The sequence below is a fragment of the Excalfactoria chinensis genome, chromosome 1 (genome assembly GCF_039878825.1).
Source record: "Excalfactoria chinensis isolate bCotChi1 chromosome 1, bCotChi1.hap2, whole genome shotgun sequence".
Taxonomy (NCBI): Eukaryota; Metazoa; Chordata; class Aves; order Galliformes; family Phasianidae; genus Excalfactoria; species Excalfactoria chinensis.
In genome coordinates this window covers 34483941-34506535 of record NC_092825.1, presented here as the reverse complement: position 1 = coordinate 34506535, position 22595 = coordinate 34483941, and the positions used below count along the sequence as shown (strand labels likewise).

The window sequence follows — 22595 nt, the reverse complement described above, 5'->3', positions numbered from 1 at the left end:
AAATGGAGAGCTGAAGCAATAGAAATGATGGTTCTCTGTTTCTGCCCAAGAACGTGTCCAGGTCTGGCTCCTCTCCCCAGGCCTGAGGCAGCTGATAAGGGGGTTTGCATCACCTCAGTTCTGTGGGAAACCAGAAACCAGGATGACATGATTCTGACAGCCGCGTTGTACCAAGTGCTGCTCAGAGCCAGCAGCAGCACTGCATTTCTGGCACAGATCCTCCGCCTGTCCATGAGCAAAAGCACTGCAGCAGTGCCTGTCGCCTGGGATAAACAGCCCTGCAGAGCAAGCACAGCCGTGTATGCACGTGGTGTGTAGATACAGGTGCATGTATTACAATTTGACTTTGTATCCTGGGACGGCATCTCCATTGGAAGGAGATTTCACAGACTGCTCAGGCCTGAACTAAAACCACAGAGAACAGCTCTGGCGCCACAGACAGCACTTCTTAGTGCTGGAGATGTCACTCACAGTGACATATTCTGAAGCCCTATCTGAATCTATATGGCGGAGCGAAGTAGTTTATGTAAGACATTAATTGTAGGTACTTCAGAAAAAGCTACAAGGAGGACAGCATGCCTGTGAACTGCATTTTTTAGTGAGTGAATCCACAGTTTTTGTAGGCTTTCTCTCACAGAATCATTGAATGGCCTGGTGTTGAAAAGGACCACAATGATCATGCAGTTTCAACCCCCCTGCTATGACCAGGCTGCCCAGAGCCACATCCAGCCTGGTCTTGAATGCCTCCAGGGATGGGGCATCCACAACCTCCTTGGGCAACCTGTTCCAGTGCGTCACCACCTTCTGAGTGAAAAACTTCCTCCTAATCTCTAAGCTAAACCTACCCTGTCTCGGTTTAAAACCATTCCCCCTTGTCCTGTCACTATCCACCCTCATAAACAGCCATAAACACTCCCTTCAAGTACTGGAATACCACAATGAGGTCTCCCCGGAGCCTTCTCTTCTCTAAGCTAAACAAGCCCAGTTCCCTCAACCTTTCTTCATACCCTTTCTCTTCTTGTGGAAACACTGGTGGCTGCAAGACATATTGTTGCGTTCATTAAAAACAACAAACAAAAACAGCAGATGTATTAACAGATTTCTATCAAACAAAAGCATTTGCCAACTAGAAGAGCCAAGATCCAGCAAAAAATAAAAACACCAAATAACCATAAACATCTCGGGGGGAAATCCATTTTTCCAAGCAGCCCTTCCAAGCACTTTGATTTGAAATATCACTGCATCCTTGGTCAATACATTTTTTCCACGGGTACAGGGGTGGAGCACAGTCCGGATGCGCTGGTTACGAAACAGTACATGCTCCAATAAACCCTAAGCAACCCATGAGCAGTTGGTGCATTGAGCACTGACCTGTGCAAGTCACCTGCTCTGTTCTAAGGCTTCATGCTGTCCTACTCCTTTGCAGAGGTCATGGCTGTTTCCTCCCTTCCAGCCCCCTTCAAAGAACCCTGTACCTTCAGAGTGTCAGCTTGAACAGGGTTGCTTCCAGGGTGCAGCACTGAGTTATTTCATCTTTCACCTCTCTCCGATACCCGGGTTTCCCATGTGGACAACTTCACCTTAATAATGTGTGCTACACACTGCATGGATTGCTTTCCTTGTTGAAAGAAAAACTGTAGAGTATTGTGGGCAGCATCAGCTAGCCTGAATGTGCTCACCACAGGCCCATAAGCTCAGCCTTTTCTCCACAAGTAGCACTTTTCCACTAAAGCTTATATATATATATATAGCATTTTCTGATAAATTCCAGTTCTTACATACAGTGAGCACTATTTGCTTGTTCAGTAGGTGGCAATGATCTGGAACACCAGAGACAAACACTTGGGGCTTTTTCTTTATTTTGCTTAAATCAGTGAGTGGTTGAAGAAGAGCCACACCATACATGTATTAATTGGTGATGTATGGTATGTAATTACCACCTGATTAGACTTGCAGAAATACACAATTGGATTGCCTCAGGAAGAATTTCACTCTATTTTATTCACTAAATTCACCCAGAAGTTCCCTGTGCTTCCCCTACTTGACACCTCTGTATCTGTTTCATGCCAGCTTTTGTGCTAGGAAATCATACATCAGAGTAATTGTGCCAATACAATACACTACCTTAGCTCTCCATTGTAACTGTCATGGGGACAGTGTAACTCGATGAAGACACTTCCTGATTTAGATATGCCAAAAGGTGATGATTGAATTGGGAGAAAAAGGCTCTGTATCCTGAAACTGGGAATGTTAATTTAAATATAGCTCTATAACTAACTTTATGCCACTACATCTAGCCCAATACTTCAGATGTTTCCTAGCACCTTTGATGTGCTGCTCAGACTGAATGGAAATAGCTTCCGTCCACACTAACTGTCCTTTCCTTTCCTTTAATCTTTGCCAAACTGCTCCTTAATGATGGATAATCTCCTCTGTCCTCACCACCTCAGGCTTAACCAAGTCATCTAGAGCGATAATTCTGCTTGCACCACTTTCTTTTTCAGATGACTATGGCAGAGAGAAGCCCACAGTGTCATTTTCTGGTAGGGCTTTGACCCATCTGATCCAGAAATGTTTTATGCAGCTGCCCAAGATGAATTCACCAGGTGAGTAGGGAGGGACAGGCTGACAGACCACACTGCTCACTTTCAGCTCCTGAGTGCACACAGTGCTACGTAGCCCAGTCTTGTGTCACCTTTTATTATCATGCTGTGGCATGAGAGTTTAAATAGTCAGGATGCATTAAATAGCCTTGGATGCATCCAGGGATGGGGCATCCACAACTTACTTGGGTAACCTGCTGTCCTTAGCATATGAGGACAACTGCAAGGGGAATGCTGTGATTCTCCATGGGAGATGAGCATCCATCTTGGTTCAGTTATCTTCTTTGCCTTTCAGGTGGTGAAAGCATAGGAATTTTACAATACTGTATAGCAGGGCTGCCAGTGCTGGGAGTTCTCATCTCCTGGACTCATCAGTTATTAAAGACAAGAACTCAGGTTTCAGAAAACCCAGCCTCTTAACTACTGTGAGTAAAGAAACTCACAGGAGCAGGTCAGCTCCTAATTGCCCGGGCCAGTTCTCTTGCTTCATATTGATTCTTCCTTTGAGGCATCCAGCACTGGCCACTTCCCAAGAGGGATCCTGAGGCTCCTGCTCCAATTTGATGGTACGTTGTGTTCCTAGCAAATGTCATGTCTCTACGTGCATAAGACAAAGGAACAACACAAGATCCAGAAATGCAGTACTTTTACACAGTTGAGTCATGGCAATCACTGGAAACAAGCTGGTGCCTGGAAGCCTCAGGCACCATTTTGGTAACTCCCTACTTCGTTTTCATACAGGACAGCTGCTGGTAGTATTAAAACAAGACACGGAAAGGAATTAAGAGAATTAGCTTATTTTAGCAGAGGTGTTCTCAAGAAAGGTCTGAAGTTAAAGGTGCCGATTGGTTTTCCATTATCTTCCCGCAGAGTGGAGCGATTTCTTAAACTGTTTTTCCCCTCTGTCTATTAGCATCAGAAAGGAAAACATGAAAGAGAAGCACAATGGACGCTTTCCAGTATCTCAGTGAGAAGTAAAGCAGAAATTTTGGCTATCCTCATTATTAATTAGTTGATGAAATGCTTCATATATCTGCATGAATGCGTATTCATGACAGTCTGTCACATGATCTCTGCCTGGCTCAATAGCTTTGCTTACACACCAGTGTCCATGTCTTCTACCACAAGTGAGGCCCGCTATTTTGAGTCGCTGCTTGTTCAGATACGTATCCGGTCTCACAAAAATGATCAATACATGAAATTCACAGACCAGCAGGCTACTGTAGCTGTCAAGTACCCTGACCTCCTGTCTAATCTAATCATGGCATCCTCTCTGACTAATTCTTATATGAGTTATAGAGCTTATATTTTAGACAAACACTGTCATGACTCCAGTCTTCCATTTGAGTAATCACACTCCATCATTGACACCCCATTTTACCTGGAGGATCTTCAGTTGTCTTCAACATGGATCTCCTCAGTACTATGTAATTTAAAGTTTTACTACATCCAGTTTCTAGGTTCAGCAGTTTTAAATAGCCTATCCACATTCATTTCCTAAAACCCTCCCTTGAAGACTATCAAAGTGCGATTAACTCAGCCTTGCAGCTGAACATGCGCTTTATGGGCCTGACCACAGGAGCAGGGCCCACCTCCAGCAGCTGAAGCGCAGGGCCTCACTGACTGCTGGTTAGTAAGGCTCTTCAAACAACACAAGCACACCCTCCCATTGCTAGCCCTTCAGTAGGGCTAATACAGATACAAAGCTAATCTACTTTTCAGCCTTTCTATTAAAAAAAAAATAAAAATGGTAGACAATCTTTTCTATCTAGATGCTCTTGGATAGAGAAGCTATACAATTCTGGTACAGAAAGTTTTCTGCTGCACTCTGGTATGGGCTCAGACAGGACTACACCTGGGTTGCGGGGGGGGGGGGGGGGGGGAAGATGCTGAATAAACACTTTAGCATTGCATTCAAATGTAAAAGTGTCTCTGTGCATTAAACTCCCCCCCAGAAGAGGGTATCCTAACACTCCATGGCAACCTCAGGGCTAAAAGGGGAGCTCAGCTTTCTGCGACTTTCAACCCCAGCAGTCAGCTTTTATTGTTTTACATTTCACTCTCTAATCAACCTGGAGGCAAAAGGAGACATTGTAAGCCCCAGAGGATGTCACCCTGTGTTTTTATACAGCTATTTGCACTAGTAAGGAAAAAATAATGGCTCAAAACAGATCAGTCCCGTGCCACTCACAGAAGTGCAAACACCAACTCAGCATCTGCTGCTATGAAGAGAATCACTGTTTTGTGGTTCCTCTAAGCCACATTCATGAGGACTGAAGAACAGCTGCAGACTGCAGGAGGAGCTAAAGCTGAAAACAGAGAATGAGATAAAAGAGAAAGGAATGAAGGAGACTGATTTCTTCAGATAATAGCAGAAAATAAACAGGAAATGACACGTTTCTTGTGTTGCAGACATCTAACAGTTTAAAAAACACCGTAATGATTACAGTGTAAAAAGCTGGTGATAACAGCCCTAAAACATGAACACGGGTGTTATTTTGGGACTGGTATATTCCATGAAGACATGGCCATTGGCTGATATATGTTCATTGCCCTCACAGACATTTTTCTCACACCTTTTTAGAATACAGTTCTAGTGGTTCCCTCTCAGTCAAAATTAGGAGTAACCTCCAAAACGCTACCCCAGCAATGGTGTGAGGAGAAATGTGCACCTACAGTGACGTACCTCCTTCCTATAAACAAATTAGAACTTTTAAAGCAGTAGGATTTCAGCTTCAGCAAACAGCTGTTGCAAGAGAGAATAGCTCTCACCAGTTTTACCTTTTGAAAATTAGAGGTGTGAAAAAGCAGTCCTGTATGCGCCTATTAAATCCGGTAGGGTTTCACTGCTATGTAACATATAAATGACAGCCAACACCTTCACTCTTCAGGGCAGCATAAGATGCTGAATATCCATCAAGCCATGTGCTGTATGTGTCTGAGCTCCTGAGATTGCACTTAAGGCCGCAGGCACGAGAGGATTCTGCCTAAGGATGATCAAAGGGCACAGCCAATGAGCTCACTGTAATCAAGACAGAGCTTGTAGCTTAATGCAACAACATCTGCAAGGAAGAACCGGGCAAAGCAAGTCAGCCTGCATTTTCAAAAACACATGTGGGTTTATCCTTGCCTCTCTTCTCTTGACTTTGTTGCATCTGAAGAACAAAGACATACACAGAATCACAGAATGGCCTGGGTTGGAAGGGACCTCAAGGATCATGAAGCTCCAACCCCCCTGCCTGGCAAGGCCACCAGACTTCCATGTTTACTACATCAGGTTGCCCAGGGCCCCATCCAACCTGGTCTTAAACATCTCCACGGATGGGGCTTCCACAACCTAGATCTCCTCATACGCAGCAGTAAGTGAAGATGACCAGCAGTTCTCCCTTGTGGAAAAGAATCAAAACATGTAGTAAGAGACTGGATTGACTGGAGAGAAAAAGGAAAGGCAGCTAAGTTCCAAGTTTACATTATGTTCTTATCTTAATTTAGTACTGAACCAAATGAAATAACGTTAATCCACATCAAACCGAACCTTTGTGGCATATTACTCACAAATCTATAGGCAAGCCAATGCCAGTTTAAACTGTAAGGTACATTGGAATATGCTTCCACTTTGTCCTGTAATACTGGATTTGGGTATTTTTAGGGTACTTTTTTTTTCTAGCATTGCTAACTGAGAGCTGCACACTGTGAATGCAACGCTCCATTTTCTTATTGCACCATGCAAATGACACCCATGCTTCTTATCCCAGCACACTGTGGATTACCTGCTTTCACTTCTCCATTTTAAAATACATTGGGAGGAGACGTAATGCAACAAGATGATGCACTTATATTTCATACTGGGAGTAGCATAACTGGAGGCATTTGGCAGCTTAAGGCAGGCCAAGAGCAGGCTGAAACGACTGCTGCTTTGGGATAAGCTCTGGATTGCAGCAGCTTTCATCGGTGATTTCAGGATTTAGGATATCAACAAATGGAATAATGAAGTATCAGGATAACAATCAGTTGCCACAAGGAAACCAGGAAGCCAGAGTCATTGCTTTTCTAGTACTGGGCTGAACTCTTCAGCATTGTATCAGGAGCCCATCAGCTGTTACAGGGAAATATCTGTAAATACATAGCTGTGCTAGGTTGTGGGGGTAGAAGTTGACTGGTGTATTTACCCAGATAAACACATTAGGAACCCAAAGGCTTGTATAAAGCCTGTAATTAGGTTAATTGAGAAAGAGAGAGAATTAAGAATAACATATTCTCCGAGTCACAGCACAAGGTTACACTGCAGAGCTCAGCCTTTGTAACAAGTAGTAACAAGTAGTGTCTGCAAAGGCCTTCATTTTTGCAGGACACGCATGATGTCACTCTCTCATGCTGACAGAAATTTTAATGAGCTCCTTCTACTTTCATAGGTTTGCAGCTAGGACTGCAGTTGGAAAGCCTTGATAGAAGCAGTTACTGAGTTACGAAAGGATATCAACCAACCAGCACAAGACTTGAATTCTTACTCCTTCTTGCTCTCTACTGGCATTCTAATGGCAGAATGCATTCATACTGCTGTTGCTCCTGCTAGTGGTTACGGTGTTGGTTCCCAACAGGAAACCAACACAAGTCCCTGCTCTAGGACAACAATGCCCAGAGCAGTGTAAAGCTATCAACCCTCTAGACTGCCTACTAAAGGAATATACATTTATGCTAATGATATTCCCAAAGTAATAATGTTTATGACACGACTGCTTCACACTACCAGTCAGTCAGTCACACTGGATGTTTCTGGGTCAGAACTTGCACACAGAAGAAAGCTGAGGACCACAATTACTGGTCTTATGGTCTATCAAGGAAAACTGGCATTCAGTTCTTCATTGAGCAGCGAAGCATTCATACTGATCAACTTCCTCCTTGGGAATGGAAGCCAAACAAAAAAAAGCTACTGAATAAATTCTGTCCTGCTGGAATTTGTTTTGTTTTGGCTCTGAGTTTGATAGAGTATGTAAGTAAAACACACCATTTGACTGACAGCTTTATTTCTATGTATGTCATCTTCATTTGGGACTTGCAATACTTACTGGCAGCTCCAGACTTGGGTGTGCTGTAGTGCTCCACATAGTCTGAGCGAATTCATGTCCCTGCTCTTATTCACACGCTGCAGCAGGCCCCTAATTCTGAGAGCTCCACAGCCCTTCCATCCCACATCTCCCATAAACAAAGCAAGCATTTAAACAGAAAGATATCACCGAGTTACAGTAACGTTGGAAGATGCAGACACTCAGACAGGTTGGTCCTGGTGTGAAGCAACATAACACCTGGCAGCACTGGAAGCACTGCCAGAAGCAGAGAGTGCAATATATCTACAAAGCTCTAAGTCAACACTCCAACTTCCTGTAGAATAGTTTAATTCCTACTTGAAAAAAATAATGATTTATTGCAATTTCAGGATCTGGATAATTAAAAACAGAGAAGGGACCAGAGCAATATTAGGGGAAAAGACAGGAAAACAAATCCTCCTTACAAATGTGAAAAAACAAAATCCTAACAGATTTAAATGTGAATATCAACCTACTGCTGCATTTATCCGACCCGCAAACCAAAGTCTGTAAACTGTCGACAGTCTTTCAAGATTCTTCAGCCCCTTGTTGTCAAAAAAGTGACTTATCTGAATGTTAGCTAATCTCTAAATCTCAAGAGAGGTGATAAATTCTCCTCACTTCTTATACCTCTTCATTTCACTGTCCCAGCAAACTGTGCTTTACAGCTGTAGTGACAGACCAGTCAACAGCAACGTGGACAGATCCAAGACAATCTAACAGAAATACAAAGTAATTCTGAATATGGGTCACTCTGATACCAGTACCATGGTCATGCTCAGGGGAATCAGGGCAACAAGCCTAAGCAAGACCTGTCTGAAGACTTCTCATACACAGAGTGATTGCCATATGTTATTTATTAAAAGTAAATTATGCCATTATCATACTTTTACTTGAACTTCCAACACATCTAAAAATCAAAGCAAAAAATGCGGAACGTTTCACAACAGAAACTTCTCAATTAAAAAATAAATCCAGTGTATCCTCTTGGTGCTGTGGAAAATATCAGTGTTAGTTCAATAAAATTTAGTGACAGAGTTATCTCACACACTCAAAGTACCAACAGTCTGAAGCAAAACATATTCAGGTGTTTTTGATTTCTCTGTTTTCAATCTAGCTTCTCTCCTCATTTTCCCCTTTTACTTCTACTCTTTCTATCTCCCCAAGTATCACAAAGACAGGCACCATTCCTGTCTGCTCCTTTCTCAACTCAGTAATGGCTCCTAGTGGCACATCAGTTAACAGGCTGTTCACAGGTACAGTCACACACTGTATCTTCCTCCCTGTAACTTCTATTAAAAAGAAGTAACTGAATTAGCATAAGCTGTTCCTCAGTTGATACAGTACACCTAGAGTTAACACTGTCCTTTCTGGAGTTGAGGAATACTCTGATCTTTCTGAATATTGAAGATTTAAGAGCAGAAATTTCACAAACAACTCAATCTCACCACCATGAAGATAAGACAAAGGTGAAATTCCAAACAGTGGCCTTTGAAGGTCTTTCCTGCAGGACTCTCATGGGAACACATTAATTCAGATGATAACAGATCAAAGCATTTCATGCTGCTGTGGACTTAAAACTACAGAAGTCTTCTCAAAGTGACACGCTATTTTTAAAAGGAGAGTCGTATCGAACAGCAGTGAAAAGTAGGCTAAGTCTGCCTCAGTGCAGGAAAACAGACTTCGTTTCAGGAACTGAAATAATAATAATAATAAAAAAAAACAAGGCATTTGATTGAAAGAAAAATTATCTTACAAAAATGTGCATTGCTTAATTCTAGACATTACAGAAGTACTAATAAATTCCTAAAAGCCCACTAACACAGCCTTTATGTAGAAGCAGCATAAATCCACTCAACCTATAAAAACCTCGTGTATACGTTGCTGTAGATTAAGGGCATCTATTCCTTTTACAATTGCGTGCTTTTCCACAGAAAGGCTGACATACAGCGACCACACAAACTTGCTCTATTCAAAAAGCTTTTATACCTTTGAAAAGCTGGATTACACAGTTACCTAGTTCCGGTGCTGAATTCCAGACTTACAGAGTAGATTTCGAATCAATAAATCCCATGTGGAAGGTATTAAAATTTCTGAATATTCTCAAAGAGGGACAGAGTGCGATCCAAATGAATTTGGACAGGCAACACACACAACGTGACAGTAAAAAAAATAAGAAAGATAAACTAAACACCAGCTATTTAATACAAATCTTCAACTACCCCTCTAAAGATAAAAATAAGAAGCTTTTAAGTTAACAGAATGGGCTCTACCTTTTGAATGTCTCCAGGTATTATGAAGGTATACATGAAATTTAAATACAATCTATGCTGGCTCAGTAACTTCCACATCTTCTATAATTAATGACGAGAGATGGAATCACCTATACAGAATACAAAGCACTAAAAATTAAATTCCCGCTTCCCTTTGGAGCTATGAAATATGGTTTAGTAGCTTGTGGTAGCAACAGTAATGGGAGGATGGTTGGATCTTCTAGGTCCTTCCCAACCTTGTGATTCTGTGAAATGATCTGTCGATGAGACTCCCTCTATTCACTTTGAGGATAACCTCCATAGCTTCTTTGGTTGAGACTCTCATCTGTGAATAACAGCCTCAAAGAAAAGTAAGAAAAACTCACACTGCTGTGCAAGAACCAAAGAATACAGTTTGCTCCGAACGCTAAATATTCTGAAGCAATTCTTTGCTTACAGAGACAATCTGCACCTTTATAAAACAATGAATGGGAATTTAAAATGTTGAAATTTACTCCTAGATAATTTAATAGGTATTGCATTACAACAGTGATAATGATCTTCATATATTTAATTAGTTAGGAAATAACAATTTCAAATAAACATGGGCAAATTTATTATTCTTACTGGGTACATTTTTGTTTTGTTTTTTTAAATTCTAAACATGGTCTTTTGCTCCAAACATTAAGTAATAGCATTATTTTTAACAACCTTATTTTCAGGGAAGGAAAAGTTTTATCAGGATACAGAATAGGCCACAAGGCTTAACTCTTTTTTTTCCCTTCCCAAAATAATTCCATAAAACTTTACACTCTCTCGATTATAGGAAACACTAAAGCAGAATTATTCCTTTCTACCTGTGTTATCACCACCTACACAAATTTGCAGAGGACTTTGTGCCTGGCTTGGACAGTAGCTTCAGTGCTCCAACACTCTGGTAAATGGAGATCAGACTTCCATTTCCAGCTTCTTGCTCCTCCATTGAGACCGCTGAAACCAATCCTTAGGTTTCAGGAGGGCAAACAAAGTGCTTTATCTCACTTGGCAACGATCTGCACCCACTCAATGAGCAGCAACAGCAAAATTGACAAGGCCTCTTGTCCTGATAGATGGCTACTGCCATACAAAGCTTACATAAGTTGAGATAGAAATCCATTTGCTCTCTCAAAAGTTCAGATCCCTTTCTTTCAGAGTGCTCAAAGAGGACTCTTAGAAGTCTTTAAGAAAGACTGAATGTAACTGATTACATGCCAAAAGCCTTGAGCCATTTCAACGTCTTGGCCAAAAACACAGTGCCACAGCTGGAAACACCAGAGCAATGAGCAGAGATGAAAAAAGATTTACTGCATTGTTGTCTAATATAGGCTTTCCAGATATGTGCTGGCAGTCTCTTGTTTGGTAGTTGACAACCATGCTGGTATTCTTGTCAAAACCTGGGAAGAGATAAAGACTTTGTTTTAAAAAGGCAGGGCAGATAAAAAGAAACAGTAATCACGTGCATGCAACTTTCTACATTTCCTTTACCATTACAGTGACTGACCCTGTAAGAAAAGACAGTAAAATGCTAACCAAGATTATGGTTAGCTACATCTGGTAGACTCAAAGAATGGAATCTAAATGCAATACTTTAAGTTAAAAGTTCTCAGAAGCTGTGCTTCTACTGAGTCTGCTTATCTCTTTATGTAGTCCTGCGACGAAGAAAGGTAGGAAACATGAGCTAAACCAGAAGAGGAAGAAGCTACTGGGGGAGCCATTAAGACAAAGGATGCTGTTCTGAACAGAATAGAAACAACTGACTGTTAGGAAGAATTATTTGTTTTTAAAAGAAAACTATGGAAGCAACACTTTTAACTGAGCTGACAGAAAACAAGGTCTGGATAGAGCCCGAATTTAACATTTGTATTTAGTTTTATACCACTTCGCATTTAATTCCTATAACTTAAATAATTTCCTGCTGTGCCACAGTGTTCCCAGTATTCTAGCACCATGTCCCATTTTTTGTTGCTGTGCACATTCCATTATCCAATAAATTGTCCAGTTCTATACACTGGTAAAAGTGTAGCATTCTAGCATGCTTGCTTTTAATAGCCCCTGGTAGGTCAGTGCAGTATTGATCAGGTGTGTGCATATGTAAAGACCTAAGGCTGACATGAACAAACACTCCAAAACAAATGAGCATATTTTGAACTAAGATTGTTTTTCTCTGTACGCTGGAATATCTGCTAATGCCCACAGTACAGAAACATCAGCATACCACAAATGCACGTACGTTATAGATTCAGAGCATAAACATGTTCCTTCAGCAAGTTTTTTCTGTAGTTTGGTTATTTACACAATTGGTATAATCGCAGTTTGGAGATACAGGAAAATCTGGATGCAACCCTGCAAAGCTGTTAAGGAAAGTCTTGATGCGTGCAGTAGGAAAGGACTTCCTCTTCAAAACAGACTGTTATATAAACTGAAATTACCAGGTAAAACATCAAGAGAAGGTATAGGCAACACTGGCATCATGTTTTCCAAAATACCCACAGTATCACAGCTGTTATGAATGCCATGTTTGTTTTTTCAAGATGCTGAAAAGAGCACTTCTCATGAGAGCACACTGAATACAGTTTGAAAAAGCACATTAAGCAAAGAGGAAGATGTAACCTAATAGCAAGCACACCATGAACAGCACTTACTCATCTATGTCACAGCATGTATAACATAGCATACGCATGCATACATAGTATACACAGTCCAGGAGTGCTTAAGGATTTGGAAATGAATCTGTGGAACTCGGACACTGTCCCTTCTGCAGCTCACTACATAAGTTGCTGAGCAAGTAAGAAAACAGATGACAAATGCAGACATGCATTAGCTAAGTTTCCCACATTATCTTAATCTATCTGCTTCACTAGAAGAATGAAACATAGTCTGAGTGCTTCAGTGCTTCATCTTTAATAGTGAAGTATTATATTTAAGAATTCCTCATGTAGTTATCGCTCCATTTTGGTTTGGACTTGCCTGGATCTACAAAGAATAGAGCACACAAGCTGCTGGAAAGCCAAAGCATCAACAACAGTGCAGTGCTCACTGTGGCAGTAGCTTCAATGGGCTTTTCTCTCTCATGCAGTTCATCTGCAAATTCAAACTGTGACTTCTAACAAATCGATGTACTGACAATAAAATCAGAAAACTAAAATTCTTTCTGTAAATCAGCTTTTGGACAGAATAGCATCAGATGTGCTTTTTAAGTACAAGGCTTAGTCTGAAGGTTGCCTGTATTGTTCATTGACAATGATCCTAAGGAGTAACAAGTAACTAAATAGTGGAGTTATTTAGGATCAACCAGCTGACAACCTTTTTCAATAAATACCGATTTGTTTGTTTTAAATAAAAGCACAGCTAGCTTGTGAAATGCTTAACTTCCATGAAACAGTACCCACTGAACAGCCAAAAAACAGAATATAAAATAATGGGTACGTCTTCTCAGAGCTCTTCTTGTCTAGTTCTCAAAGCTGGCACTATCACTAGGCCTCCAGAGTAAGAAATGGAGAATCTGCAGTTACCAATTAGTCTGAGCGAAAGGACAAAATTAAAGTGACATTTTCCCTTTGAAAAGGTTACCATAATTAGATGCAGAAAAAAAGGCGGAGGAAGAAATTGTTTTTACCAAGGTAGCATGTTGGAAACCTCTGGTTTCTTTCAGTCTTCAAGACAATAATGGGAGACAAATAAACCAAAATGTGCAAAAGGAAGGGGATGAAGGACACAAGCGAGGACCGACTGCCATTGCTCTTGCTGTCATTATCATGCCCATCACTTTGACTCTTTGCTCTGTATGCTTCTGTACACCCCAGCCCTTCCTGATACGAAGTCCATTTTTAAGTCATATCAGAAAAGGAAGAAAGAAGAAAACAAGAGAATTCTTACCACTGTATTGCATTGTAGCACCCAAATATGAATCAAGAATTGATCCCAGCAAGCCAGCTGCTGCTCCAAACACAATAATTGGCCACTGTGGAGCCGACACATCCAGATCATTTACAAAAATGAGCTGTGTTATGTAGTACGCTATACCTACTACCATGCCACCAAGAAAACTTGAGAGCAGGCCCACCAGTGTAACTCCTCCATTAGTACCTAAATCAAAGAAAATCAAACTGATTTACAATTTTGTTTTTTTACAGACTTAAATTTACTATGCTCGTAGTAACAGATATCCAGAAGGCTCTGCCATCACAGCTTTTATTTATAATTCTCATGAAGCTGCTCAGATGCTTAACTGGTATCACTATACCCTAAGAATTATCATTACTTTCCCTGTCCCTAAGGCTTGTTATCTAGAAATATTTTCTAGCAATAAGTGAAGCAAAACCTGATAGTAAACTTCTCAATATAACCTGGTATCTGACTGCTGTAAACCTGCATCTCACAGATGGTATACAAAAGGAAAACAACTGAGGAAATTACATGTCCAAGAACACATCCCCGTTAGCATTTTCAAACCTGTTTTCATTGTTTAGGCTTTTTTTGAGGCTCTTTTGGAACCAAGTTGGGTGCATAATTCAAAAACAAAGCAGCAAAACAATAAGACATGAAAATATAGAACAGATAGTATCTCACCTACTGGAACTTGTTTCCAGGTTGTTATTAACCTTGGCTTGCTTTTACTCATAACACTCCCGATCTCTGACGCCCATGTATCACCAGCAGAGCACGCCAAAGCTCCCAAAAGGGATAAGCACATCCATGATGCTGTATAATACTTTGAAAAGTCTATTGGGATTTCACCAGGTCCACTTTCTATCATATACAAGATAGCCAGCTCAGTAGGAATACCACCATTACAAAACACTTGCAACCAATTCCTCTGTCCACCTAAAGTGACAGAATGAAAATTTTAGTATTTTCAGATAGAACACCTCGAAATACAACAGCTGGAGACAAAAGCAAAGCACACACATATAAAATTAGATTTAAAAAATGCACATTTTCAAAAGGTAAGTTTCTTGCATTCATGGCGATAATGGAATGAGAATGACAAGTATTCCCTATTCTGGGTGTTACACCTCATCTGATGCTTTAAAAGAAAGGGGAATACACAGTATGAACTCTTCACAAGGGATCTGAAGAAACCAGAGTGTTAGGGCTTACCTTCTTTGTATTCTGAATCTATACGTTTCTTTATATCTTTTTTCCATTTAGTAAGTTTTGAAGAAGTGACAAAAAATACAAGCAAAGAAGTGAAGAAACTGTAATTGGCAACTGTAAGGATAAATCCAACCACCAGTCCTATAAAGAAGAAGAAAGTATGTAAGATTCCTTCACCTAACAACTAAACTGCAAAGCAATTAAGTACTTTCAGACTTTTGAATACAATCTTCATGATAAATGAATATCATGATAAACCTAAGATAAACATGCAATAAGGAAATTAATGAAGCATCTAACATCTGTAATGAGAACTCTAGGGACATCTTGACTGAACAATATCAGTTACCTTTATTATCTTCTCATAAATTTAACTACTAAAATTGTTAATTTTATTGCTACTGCTAGAGCATATGATCTTCTCTTGCCACAAATCAGGAAAGTAGTGAAGAAGATGGAGCAATAAAGAGAAAAGTTACTTGCCTAAAGAACTTGACTCCTCAGGTGAGAAGTACATAGCTGTGACAATCTCTCTATCTGGAAGTTTATCTTAAGTTCAAGGATCAAATCCCCTCCCCACACAAGGCCACTTCCTGCCATTCATTCTCTTTTGTTTCCAAATTGTTTGATCTTTTTTATTTTTTCTGTTATTTTCTTTAGTATTTGAGCTGGATGTGTCTTTTTTTCTTTTCTTTTCCTACCTCCTTCTCCACAGAGGAGGTCTACTTCTTGGTGCCCTCAGCTCCTCACAACTGAAAGTAAACATGATTCTAAACCAAGAAAATCCTCCCTCTGAACTCACAGACAGAACAGGATTTGCAGATGGGTGACATAAGAGGAATGGATGATAGGTTGTTTCTTTCCACTGACCATCAGCTCAGACAATGCCACAAGACAAGGAAGGGTCAGCCACCTCAACCAGAGATCTTACATCAGATTTCAATGAACACCAAGTACTTTCTTTCCTTATGGCCAAGAAAAATGTAGTTGGAACAGTCATTGGCTTGAACTGAAGAACAGCCTTAACTTCCTTCTTATTTGTGGGATGCAAATATGCTGATATTAGAGAAAAGAGAACCATGCTATCTTTACTGGTTTCCTACCATGCAGGCAAGCTGCTGGTATGGCTTTTCCTTATCCCTGCCTCTTCGACTTCATTATCTGTAGATGTGTGAAACAAAACCATAAAGATTTAACTACAAATTATACGTGAGTTCAAAACAATCTTGTAAAATTATGTAAATCTAATGACAATATTAATGGAATGAACTGCAAACAACTGCAAAAATTAACTTGACTGAAACACTATAAATATCAGCATGAACTCAAGGTATGTATACTTACATCTACATTGCACAAGGTAGAATGGTGTTAAAATAATATCACACACAGTAAAAGGGACCTTAATTCAGTTTATTGAGTTTTTAGCTTAATAATCTCAGAAGAAATGTACCTGCCAATGCACCACTGTGATCAAGACTCCTCTTCTTAAAACCCTGTGTAGCAATTACTACAGGAACTGCGATGGAAAAAAGCCAGCGCCATGGAGAAATCGGTCGGATATTGCCTGTTAAATAAAATGAAATGGTTGCATATCATCCTTACAAGCTTTTTAGTACCTTTATATCTGAAAAATATTTCCCTCCATGAGTATATTTCAAGTCTGACCTCAATAGAGATTAAACCTCCTTACCATTCAAAACCAAGTATTTTTATTAAAGGAAGATCAAAATACCTGTAATTATGTACTCTTTTTTATTCAGCTGTCACAGAAAACAGAAAATACATTAGAGTAACTAAAATTAACAATCAAGAAATGGCAAATTCATTAGAAATAAACACAATGAGGTTTTTCTTTCTAGAAAAAGAATTTATAAACCCCCAGAATTAATACGCAAAATGTTAAGAACAGCTGAAACCTAATTGAATAAAAGAGATGCGTTCAGACTTTAGACCAAGTACACACCCACAATCAGGTATGCAGAATTCTGTTTCAAATATGAATAAAGCACAAAGTAAAACCGCAGTTAATAAGGCATTGCCATTCCTTTCAGGTGAAGAGACTACAAAGCAACTTCAGGAAAACAAATCGGGGCAAGAATTTCTCTCACAGATCATGTGATGACTGACTTGCTCAGAACTTAAATAAATCTGTATTGTTCATGATGATGATGGTGCTTTTTGATCAAGGTTGAGAATACACAAGCCAGCACACTGCATCAAGTCAAGTATCTGCCTGCATCTGACTCAGAACCCCACCTGGCAGCAGCCAGCTGCACACGCTTAATAGAAGAGTGTAAAGAAGATATATAGACTTATATTCCCCTTTATATTGGAACTTTTCTGTTATAATTTCTAAAGTCATCTCCCCTCATATTTGTCCAATCCCCTTTTTAAGCCAGTTGTTGGTTTCAGCTCCATAGCCACATGCAGAACTGAGTTCTAGTTACAAAAGTCTTTCACAAAGCCCAGCTACACAGATACTGCTGCCTCAAGTATCACTGGACACCTGCTGCAGTTTTTGACCTACTGGGTGTGAAAAGATTCTCCGATCCTCTGATTGCCTGTGCACATTATTCTTGCCATTCACACCCTATGCAGATATCCCATTTCTACAATGAAATATCTCTACTTGATAAGTCTTTTTAAATGGATGCTATTACCTGTGCTGCTCATACTTATTCCTTTCCCTTCTGCTATGGACATCATGTGATGGGATGAATGCAAGCACATGCAGTACTTATAGCAGGGAGACACTGTGAATTTACAATTATAAAATAAATATTTTCTTCTTTGCTAGCAAAGTATTAATTTTTAACAATGTGTTTCATTAAAAAACAAACCAAAAGAAAAAACAAAAACAACAAAACAAACCAACCAACAAAACAACAAAGGTAACCTGCACAATGCAATTCCCCTCTCCTGCATTAGCTTGCACTGAACCAGGCTACTGACCTCTTCAGTCATGCACTACACCAATCACAGACTGCTATGGCGTAAATACAAACACTGCTATGGTGTAAAATACAAACATCTGTTACATTGCTTCCACTGTTATCCTAACTTCTTTATCCATCTTCAGGCTGCTGTTGGGTTCTTCTCTCCCCCATAGCAGCCTATCTCCTCAACAGGAGAGCTCAACATCCGTTATAACACAATGGGCATTCTTATGACTATATTAAACAGAAGGGCTAGCAGCGCTAGGAACTTTCAAAGTAAACTAGGAACACCTAAAACTGTACAGGAACTGAAAATTGAGCTTATTTCAGCAAGCCTTGGGCTCCCCTGTTAAACCACTGTTTTTTTCAGAACAGAATCACAAACAGAAAAACAACATCCCACTGAACCGCCATATTCCACATCATTCCATGAAGCACCAGTGTCCATAGCAACTTAGCTTCTAAGTAGAAGATTTATCTTCAGTGTCCTAAACATATTTCCTTCTCAAGTTCAAGAACACTCACTTAAATAAAAGCTTTTAAGTTAAAAAAGGAGTTATTAGTGTCCAGTTAGTGGGCTTACAGTATTAATCATAGAACTGACTCTATTTATCTACTGCCTTAGCAGTAATTAATGTATGTACATCTATATTGCAACACCTCATTTTTAAATTATAAGACATAAGTTTCACTGTGAAAGACGTCTCAAGTACATATTTTAGAATATAAAAACTTAAAAGTATAACAAGAAATGGCTGCTATAACTGCTAAAGAGCTTTCCACTTTTGCACCCAGAGACAAGCTATTGTCATGACAGCTGTGACAGTTTTGTTTTAAAAAAGCCCACTAAAAAACAGTAAAGCTAATCATTAATGTGGCTTTTGAGCTAAAACAATACTAAAACATGAGAAACTATTTATTACATCTGCTATACAAATACATGACGCCACAAATCTGGCATTGCATCTGACCTATCTGATAGAGTAGAAATTTCACACAGGCACAGCTGCTTGCCACAATGGAAAGCTGAACATGATGGTTTGTAACATGAGTGCTCGTGTCAGCGGTACCTACAGCTCTGCAGCTATCCAGGCTTCTTGGAGGAAAGCAGGGCAAATGCATTTTGCAATGAAAAACTTGTCAATGCAGTATGAAAAAGCTCAGTGCCACAGATGGTGTGGAGGTGAGCCCTGTAGCTAACAGCTGGCTCAAAAACTCAAAGAAAAACACCGCATCACAATTCTCTTCCCTATGGTCTTTCCTTAGTTTTGGACAAACGAAAAACAGATGTCCTATGTTCTTGTTCCACAATCTCTCTGCAAAGAATGAGGATTTGTCTCCAGTCCCCTCACTTCCATCAGCCCCTGATTCATGTGATATCAGGGTTCTCAACCCTACACCTTCCTGTTACATAGCAAGAGCAGAAATACCTTAATTAGTGGAAAAGCTGAGAGAGCTCTACCTATTGAGCAGATGTGCAAAAATGACATTGTCTGCTTAAGTTTGACTGTTGTGGCTTAATCCTGCAGTTGGCTAAGAACCACAGCTATTTGCTCACCCTTCTCCTTCCCAGCGGGATGGAGGAAAGAATCAGGGAAAAAAAAACACAGAACTTTTGGGTTGAGATAAAACTAAAATAGAGGAAAGGAAAAAAATAATAGTTATGATCATATATACATATATATGTATGTATGTATATGTATATGTATGGATGTATATAACAAGTGTTGCACAAGCAATTGCTCACTAACCACTGACTGATGCCCAGCTAGCTCTCTGCGCAGTGGAAGATGAATTCCCACCCCTTCAAAACTTCTGCCTGATGACATGTTATGGAATATCTCTTTAGCCAGTTTAAGTCAGCTGTTCTAATCCTGCTCCCTCCCCGTATCTTGGGACCTTCACTGTGAAAGGCCTTGGCTCTGTACATCACTGCTTAGCAGTAACTTTATACACAAAACCAAAACCACAGCATGATACCAGACACTCTAAAGAAAATAATCACATCTCAGCTGAAACTAAGACACCAACTCTGCTAGTTCTAAAATAATTAACAAAACCTGTTTGTCAAGCCTGTTTCTGTACACCTACTCTGTCAAGTACCTATCTGCAAACTGAAGTGGAGGTGTCACAGAACATTCCAAGTTGCAAGGGATCTACAGGGATCACTGAGTCCAACTCCTGGCTCCACACAGCCCCATCCAAATCAAAACCCAATGTCTGAGGGCCAATGATCCTTGAGCTCCAACAGCTCAGTGCCATGCCCACTGCACTGGGTAGCCCGTTCCATGCCCATCACCTTCTGGTGCAGAACCTTTCCCTAGCCCCCACCTGACTCTTCCTGATACAGCTCCATGCTGAGCCATAGACACAACCTGCGCTTGTGTGATACCTGATTTCATGTCACCTTGATAAGAGAACCCAGTATGGAACTGTGAGTGCCCATTTATTCTCTTCAGATAGAATCATGGAACATCCTGAGACAGAAGGGACTCATAAGGATCATCAAGTCCAACTCCTGGCTCCACACAGAACAACCCAAAAACCAGAGCATATATCTGAGGGTATCGCCATTCTTAAAACTGAAGCACTGGAAAACACTGATTCACATTAATTCGATGCATATACTGGTAGGGTTACTTATTTTATCTCCTCTGAATCCAAGGTGACAGCAGGCACCTGGGCAAGCTCCTACCACATCCCTAGGCAATGAGTGACACTGCAGTGACACCGGAGCTCCTCCTGCAGCAAAGCAGCTGATGCATTAGGGACAGCTGCTCACCTGCACAGGAAAGCTGTTCAGCTCTTCAGGGTTTGAACAGATGCTGCAGGCAGCACTGCTGCATCTGTACTTTGTTGTAAAAAAAGGTCTTGTCAAAAGTGACAGCCCACAGAGAGTGCTCATGTCCCTGCAACCATACACAACCCACAGCCCACCTAGGTTACCTGAGCAGGAGAGCTGACCGTATGGATACCCACCTCAGCAACTCCTCATGCACATCCCTCTCCTGCGGCACTGATTCCCACTTCTCTCCCTTGTGCCCCAGCACACTTTCCCTCACGCCCTATTCAAAGCCTCCGAGTGCATTTCTAAAACTTCTGCAGGCCGGAGAGCCCCTCGCTACCCATCATCCTTACCGTCACTACAGGACAGCACAGCTCCCGCTGGGACTCGGGCTTCCAGCCCTTCTCGGGCTGGAAAAGACCTACAGACACCTCATCCACACCAAAACCCGTCCCCGGGGGGGGTTGGGGGGCCTGGCTGTGGGCCCAGCCGACTGGCCGCAGCCTTTGGACTCACCGTAGTATGTGCTCGCAGTCATGGACACGATCCAGAACACCAGAGAGACCGAGATGAGCAGGCTCAGGACGACGATGTTCGCCAACATCTTGAGGTAATCCCTGAAGAAATCTTGGTTGCTTGTCATAGGGAGCCAAAGGGCGGCCGCCTGCGGGGAGGCACAAGACATAGGGCATGTCAGTGTCGCGGCCAGCCCTGCCGCCCTGCCCGCCCGCTTGCCGCTCGCTCGACACCTACGGACATCTCGGGGGGCTCCACGGGGGGCTCCCGGCGAGCCGCCCGCAACCGCCCCCCGCCCGCTACCCCGCGAGCGGCCAGAGCCGAAACAGCCCCGAACCGCGTCAATTCGGGGGCGGAAGCGGCAGCGGCGATGAGAGCAGAAGAAAACCGACGGGAAACGTCCGCCCCGCCTTCCCCCCGCCGCCCGGCTCCGCCACCGACCTGTAACCCAGGCCCGCCAGCGGCGCTACCATCCCGCCCCGCCGCCAGCGCCGCACCGCGCATGCGCTACCCACCCCGCCTCCGCCTGTGGAGAAAGAGGGCGAGGCGGCGCTGCGCGGCCCTGCCCTGGTTGGGCTGTTAGTAGCTGGTGGCTGTTCCAATGGTCGCCTGCATGGAGAGGTTCCCGTATGCTTCATGAGGGTACGAGCGAGCCCACCGCAGTGCCAGAGCCCTGCCAGCGTGCTGTGCGTCTGTTTGGTGCTTCCCCCGTGCCTCTGGGCTCCTCTCTGTGCCCGCATACAGCAGTTATGTGCGTGTCAAAGGAAGTAATGCTTGTTAGGTGGAAATCCGTTTTGTTTGAGAAAGAAGACAGAGGAATGACTATTGATAACAACAGGGACGAGTGTTTTATTTTTAAATGAAGTTTGAAACTTGTTGGAACATGGCAAAGTTCATTAAAGACTTGAAGCATTTCCTAAAGCCAGCTTGGGATGAAAACAAGCCAAACCTGCCCGGTGGCTTTTCTGAGGGCATGCCAGAATTACCTGCAAAACACATGGCCATAAATACAGCCAACACGAGTTATTAGAGAACTCCGCGTCTCCCTCTTGCATACCGAAAAAGCTTTGCCAATGCACCACAGAAAGATGGGAAGCTCCACCATTTAGCGACTCCACCCCTCCTTTGCTATGTGGCAAATAAGAAATAAGGTTTGTTTGAAATAAACAAGATTTAAAGCAGTTCAGAAGAGATGTTTGAGGTAACGTGTTCTGTAAGTAGAAAGGTGCTGAAAGTAGATGGAAACAAAACAAAACAAAACAAACAAACAAAAAAACCCC

At 41.6% G+C, this 22595-nt stretch overlaps 1 protein-coding gene across 2 annotated transcripts; it reads right to left on the bottom strand.

Annotated features, from left to right (window-relative positions):
* Nucleotides 1-7984: 7984 nt before the first annotated feature.
* On the bottom strand, nt 7985-21818 carry TMEM19 (transmembrane protein 19). 2 transcript variants are annotated; one of them, XM_072326586.1, is made up of 7 exons: nt 21757-21818; nt 21316-21463; nt 16529-16642; nt 15079-15216; nt 14548-14802; nt 13855-14064; nt 7985-11372 (listed from the first exon to the last, which is right to left on the bottom strand). In XM_072326586.1, the coding sequence occupies exons 2-7, from the start codon at nt 21440-21442 to the stop codon at nt 11209-11211; spliced, it is 1008 nt and encodes a 335-aa protein (XP_072182687.1). In that variant the 5' UTR covers nt 21443-21463; nt 21757-21818; the 3' UTR covers nt 7985-11208. The 2 variants fall into 2 exon arrangements, with proteins under 2 accessions (XP_072182687.1, XP_072182686.1); XM_072326585.1 differs by lacking the exon at nt 21757-21818 and adding an exon at nt 21553-21686 and having other exon boundaries at nt 8528-11372.
* Nucleotides 21819-22595: the final 777 nt, after the last annotated feature.